The 6,000-nt window shown below is 41.0% G+C and overlaps 1 protein-coding gene across 9 annotated transcripts in view; it reads left to right on the top strand.

The window, feature by feature from the left end:
* Positions 1-2,382: 2,382 nt before the first annotated feature.
* The window catches only part of TUBGCP5 (tubulin gamma complex associated protein 5), a 64,753-nt gene continuing 61,135 nt past the window's right edge, over positions 2,383-6,000 (top strand). For 6 of the 9 annotated variants that reach the window (XM_015085021.3, XM_027067851.2, XM_015085018.3 and 3 more), the window contains exons 1-3: positions 2,384-2,594; positions 5,130-5,183; positions 5,294-5,402. In XM_015085021.3, the coding sequence (XP_014940507.1) occupies positions 2,449-2,594; positions 5,130-5,183; positions 5,294-5,402 (309 nt within the window). In that variant the 5' untranslated portion in view covers positions 2,384-2,448. Of the gene's footprint in view, positions 2,595-5,129; positions 5,184-5,293; positions 5,403-6,000 lie in introns of all 9 variants that reach the window. The other 3 variants (XR_008299030.1, XR_001432118.3, XM_015085020.3) reach the window with 2 other exon arrangements.

Below are 6,000 nucleotides of genomic sequence, written 5' to 3'. Positions count from 1 at the left end.
GAGAGTGCACTCTGGGCTGGCCACAAGTCCCACATGAGTCCTGGTCATTGACTGTATCTCCCAAGAACATTTCCAGTTTCTCCTCCAGAGGTGAGCATTGCCTCAGGTTGGCCATGGATGAAGAGAAGGGCATTGCAACTCCTCCAAATTTTTGTAAGTTCCCTCCAGAAGCCACTACAGACTTGGGTGGGCATGCAGGTCTGCAATAGGCATCCCCGGATTGGCATAGTCCCATGTGTGGAACATTTGACAGAGATAATCCTTAAATATTTCTAAGTCCCTCCAAGTGGCGGGAGGGGGTCATGGGACAAGATGGACAAGTGGGATAAGGATGGTGCCTTTGGCCAGACTGTAGTCATGCATGGAGCCCAGTCTTTACATGCACTTCCAGAAAATTTATCTAAGCACCATACTGGAGGGCAGCACTGATCCAGGTCAGCAAGGGACAGATGGCAGTATTCCTGGCCTGTTTGCTGTCCTATCTTTCATATGTACTTCCCAAAAACTGTTTCCATGTCCATTGCCAAAGGGGTGACCAGCTAGGGCCAGACTTAGAGGTCTACAGAAGATGTCTGGAGGCTTATGGTGTTTTGAATGGGACTCAGTCAACTAAGGCACCTTGGGAAAGTTATTTCAACTCCCCTTTCAGAAAAGAGACGCTAACCCAGGCCAACCAGAGAAGCCCAGGAAGAGTGGCTCAATCTTTAAGAAGTCCAAGTCACTGGGAGTGACCTCTGGAAAGTTTTCTAAGTCTCCCTCCAAAGGTCAAGACCAACTGGCTGGACAAAGAAATAGAGACACATGTAAGCATATGCATATACTTTGATTTTTAGAGATGTACAGAAAGCAATTAGATTATAGGTTTGGGGTCCTGAGAAAAACGTGAACTACTTACACAGATTTGAGAGTGATAAATGTACAGATGACAGGTGAAACTGGAGTAGAAAAGACTGCTCAAGAACAGAGTAAAAATTCCCTTTCATAGAACCATCTAATACTATGATTTTCTCCTTCTTGTAAGATTTGTGTAATCATGTGCAGTCTATGTTTTAGGTAGTTGCTATGGTGTCTGAATGGTCTGCCCAAAATTTATATGTTGAAATCTATTAAGTTGAAATCTATTAATCTATTAAATCTATTAATCTATCCAGTGATGATGGTATTAGGAAGTTGGGCCTTTGAGAGGTAATCAGGTCATAAGGACAAAGCCGTTATGAATGGGATTAGTGCCCTTATAAAAGAGACCCTAATGAACTCCCTTGCCCCTTTCACCATGTGAGGACACCTTCACCCAACCCCATGCTGTCACCCTCATTTTGAATTTCAGCCTCCAGAATTGTGAGAAATAAATTCTGTTGTTTATAAGCTACCCAGTCTATAGTATTTTGTAACAACAGCCCAAATGGACTGACAGTGGTATATCAACTATCTATTACTACAGTAAAACAATGTAATAGATCACACGAAACCGTACCAGATCCCTAAAAGAAAACATAAAGAAGTCCACGCAACAGGTTTTGGAATAGTTAGATGCAATATTGAACAGAAACAGTTCAGGGGCACCTGGGTGGGTCAGTTGAGCTTCGGACTCTGGCTCAGGTCATGATCTCACAGTTCCTGGGTTCCAGCGACACATCAGGCTCTGTGCTGACAACTCAGAGCCTGGAGCCTGCTTCAGATTCTGACTCCCTCTCTCTCTGCCCCTCCTCCCCCCTCAAAAATAAATAAAAACTTTTTTTTTTAATGAACAGAAACAGTTCACAGGTACAGTTTTAACTACTGAACTGTATTTTAGTAATTTAATTAGTGAACTGTATTTCAGTAATTTAATTACTGAATTTTAAGTACTGAACAACAAAGACATACTCCATCTTTAATCAACAGGAATTATAAAGTCCTTTGGCAGCTCCCAATCACAAGCCAGTGAGAGCAGAAGGAGCAGCGCTCAGCCTGTCTGCCTCTGCCAGACAATCCACTTTGCTGACACTTGCTGTAGTGAGGACCATGTAGTGTGTCCTGTGTAGACAGAGGGAAACTGAGAGATCATTAGAGATCACCTCTAGAAGGAGAAACTGAAGCTTGGATAAGAATGGACAATTAACTGGTCACGGTACCTGAAAAGGTAGGTGCGAATGAGAACTAATGGCTGTTCTCCAAACATCGTAAATTAAACCACCAACCAAGGTTAGCCAGAGATTATTATTAATCTGACTAACAGTAACGGCTATTTCTTTGAGGACGCTCCTAAATGTACTCAAGGTTAAACTGGAAAACGCACGCAAGAACGTCCTACAAGAATCAGCACGGACACAACCGGGCAGGAGCTAGAATTCGAACTCTCGCGACAGCGGCCGGAACCTCTCCGAGGAGCAAAGCGGTGGGAGCGTGAACTCTCGCGAGAGCAGGAACAACCTCACGGAAGGGCGTCTTTGTGGAAGTTAGAGCAGTATGTTCCGGCCCGCGCCGTCTTGGAGCCAACTGGACCCACAGCAGGAGCGCGACGTTCGCGAGCTCATTCGCCATGTGGCTGGCCTTCAGGATGAGGCGGACCCCAACTTCCAGCTCGCCCTGCACTTTGCCTGGTCCAACTTCAGGTGTGGGGGTGCGGCTCCGGGGCCGAGGCTGGGAACAGGAATGGGTCTAGGGGTATCCGGGCGCGCGGCCGGGTTTCCGACCGTCGTGCGCGCTGCCTCTCCAGCAGCTTGGTGCTCTAGTGTCCTTTGGATCCCTGTCGCGTGTGACAAACGCATAATGAAACAGTGGGTTTTGGGTTGTTAAGGGTCGGCCTTACCCTTAGAAGCGTACTTTTGGGGAAGGGGTTTGTGTCTCTCATGTTCCTTCTTCCACTCACTGCGCTTAGCGCGGTGCACTGCGCAGCAAACATTTTTTGAATGAGTAGGTAAATGAAGTTTTAGAGCAAAATAATGGTCAAACCCTACTTAACACTGTATTCTTACTCCCTACCCCTTATTGAGCCTCTCCAGATCTCTCTTACCTTGGTCTTGTGTTTTTTTTTTCTCTTTTCGAAACGCACAGCATAGTACACTGGATAACTTGTATGTTTACTGTTTGTCTCCTCCACCCCTCCTTCCAGCTAAAATGTAAGTTCCATGAGGGTAGGGATAATGGTTTGTTTTGTTCATTTCTTATCCCAACACTTGGAATAGTTCCTGGCACAAAGTACACTAAGCCACCATATAATATAATTTCTAATACAGTGTCTCATGTAATTTCTTGAGATTTATGAAGTCAGAGCTCCTATTTTTATTTATGGAAGAGGTAAATTAGACAGTACTGTTATGATCATTACCTATAATAGAATTATTACTAAAAGAATATCCATCCATGTTAATATTTGCCTATTTAATTTCAATAGAAATGGTTTTTCAGTTTCTGTATTCTTGATCATCAACCTTAATCATACATACAGTGCCTACTTGGTTTATAATGAGAACAATGAGTCTAAAAGCCTGCCAAGTTTCTGAGATAATGAGTTCAGTTCTTAAGTGTAACCTATAAATATAACAATGTCTGAATAGGTCATATAAGACAGAAATTTAAGTGCTGTACCCCAAATAATTTCTCTATTAGTTAATATGTCAATGGCAGTAGGTAGCTGGACATCATTTTAGACTTCAGAGAGACATTAGAAGTTACTGTCTCACATTGAGAAACTAAGTGATAAAGGGATGTTCTCTATTCAGCCATTTACTGGAATAGAATTAGATATATATTTTTAGTGGTGTAAATTATTTCTTTTAAATACAGATTGTTGTCTTTGATACTAAAAATTAGAAAGTGAGTTGAATGAGCTATATGATGCTTTAATCCATGAGAAAAATGAACAATACATGTTTGCTTTTTTAAAAGTTTGTTTATTTTTGAGAAAGAGAAAAAGAATGAGTGGGGGAGGGGCAGCGAGGGGATGGGGGGGGTGGTAACAGAGGATCTGAAGTGGCTTCTGGACTGACAGCAGAGAGCCCCATGCAGGGCTCAAACTCATGAACCGTGAGATGGAAGTCAGATACTTGACTGACTGAGCCACCCAGGTGTCCCATGTTTGCTTTTTTTTTTTTTTCTTTTTAAATTGTGGCCATGTTCTAGGCCCTAGAAATTCAGAGATGAGTGAAATATACCCTCTATCATAAAGGAAGACAGGTCTACATATGATATAGAATTGGAATTTTTAATCTGAGAGCCTGTAGAATTCAGGTGTTAAGAACTTGGACAAGAAAAAATTACACTAACCTCTAACTAAAAACTGGCATTTCCTCAAATTACAAATAAAAGCAATAAGCAATAATAATTTACCTAGGACTGTGTCACAGGTAGAAATCACATAGTTCACATCATAAAGTTGTGGCAGATATTTTCAAATATTTTTTGCTGTTGCTTTACTGATAATTGTGGATCCATTGCTAGATCTCGTTATTTAATGCTTTAATAAATGTCTCTTATTATATCACAAACTTTAAAAGGTACTTCACAACCATATTTCAGTAGGCTTGGGTTTTTTTGTATTTCATCTCACTGGCACCTGGGTGGCTGAGTTGGTTAAGCATCTGACTTTGGCTCAGGCCATGATCTTGCAGTTTGTGAGTTAAAGCCCCGTGTCAGGCTCTGTGCTGACAGCTCAGGGCCTGGAGCCTGCTTCAAATTCTGTCTCTCTCCCCACTCCCCGCCCCTCCCCCTCTTGTGCTGTCTCCCTCTCTCTCTCTCTCTCTCTCTCTCTCTCAAGAATAAACAAACATTAAAAAAATTTTTTTAAACATTACTTTGAGAAGTAATGTTTCATAAATTCATAAAGCCTAAGCTTCACTGGGCTTCACTATGGCATAAAAAGATTAGGAACCCCTGCTATAGAATGTGCTATACTGACTTAGATACAAGGCATTATGGGAAGATGAAGGAATCAGAGGACAAAGGAGGCTAAGGATGACCTGTGCTTGAGGAGTTTCTGAGATGCAGTGGCTGTTTGCCTGGATGGTAGAGGTGATACAGGGAGAGAGGTGCACTCCTGGAAATATATTGCCGAATATAGGGTGACTATGGGGATATAGAGGGCTCTTGAGACTGGTCTACTTAGCTATATGACAAGGTTCACCTAAAAATTACATTTTCTCTTTTAGATTTCATCATTTCTTGGGTGTTAACAGCCACAAAGTAGAAAAAACAATAGAAGGGTAAGTTAGTTTCATATATATGTACATATTAAAAAATATATGCATTTTCTTATAAATCTTTCTATTAATGTAAGTTTATAACTATCAGTTTACTTTTAAATATATTTTAGAATTTATGAAAAATTCATCATTCATTCTGATCTCAGCAAAGCTGCTAGTTGGAAGAGATTAACTGAGGAATTTCTAAATGCATCTCTTCTGAGCATAAAGGAAATAAAGGTATGCATTATATTGTGAGATCTCTTTTATATTTTACCATTTCTAATCTGTTATCATCAACTTGTTTCTGTTACTATTTAAACATTTATTTTACAATTATGATTGGAGCAGAGTCTTCTGGAAATTGACTTAAGCATTGTCATCAAACCCAGTGTGCCTCAGGCTTGTGATCCAGGAAAAAGCATGTTCTTGTGTAATCATCTTCTTAGCCCAACCTGCTGTGGAGATTGAGATCAGAGATTGGCACAAATAATAACACTGTCTGGCTGTCTTAAAATTTTAAATGGCTTTTCAGCACTTGGTAATAATAACTACCTATGTAATGCCTACTAGATGCCAGGTGCTGTCCTCAGCACATTCACATTCAATTGTGGGTTCCTAAGATCACCCTTAGACTTGGTGATTCACTGGAAGGATTCACAAAACTTTAAAAACGCTGTTATCCTCACTGGTAACAGTTTATTACAGTAAGAGAATACAGATTTAAACTGAGCAAAGAAAAAAGATACATAGGATAAAGTCCAGAAGAAACCAAGAATAAGCTTCTAGGTATGCCTTCCCGTAAGAGTTGTATGAGGATGCACTTAATTCTCCCAGT

Source organism: Acinonyx jubatus, chromosome B3 (assembly GCF_027475565.1).
Source record: "Acinonyx jubatus isolate Ajub_Pintada_27869175 chromosome B3, VMU_Ajub_asm_v1.0, whole genome shotgun sequence".
Taxonomy (NCBI): Eukaryota; Metazoa; Chordata; class Mammalia; order Carnivora; family Felidae; genus Acinonyx; species Acinonyx jubatus.
This window is presented reverse-complemented; position numbering and strand designations above follow the sequence as displayed.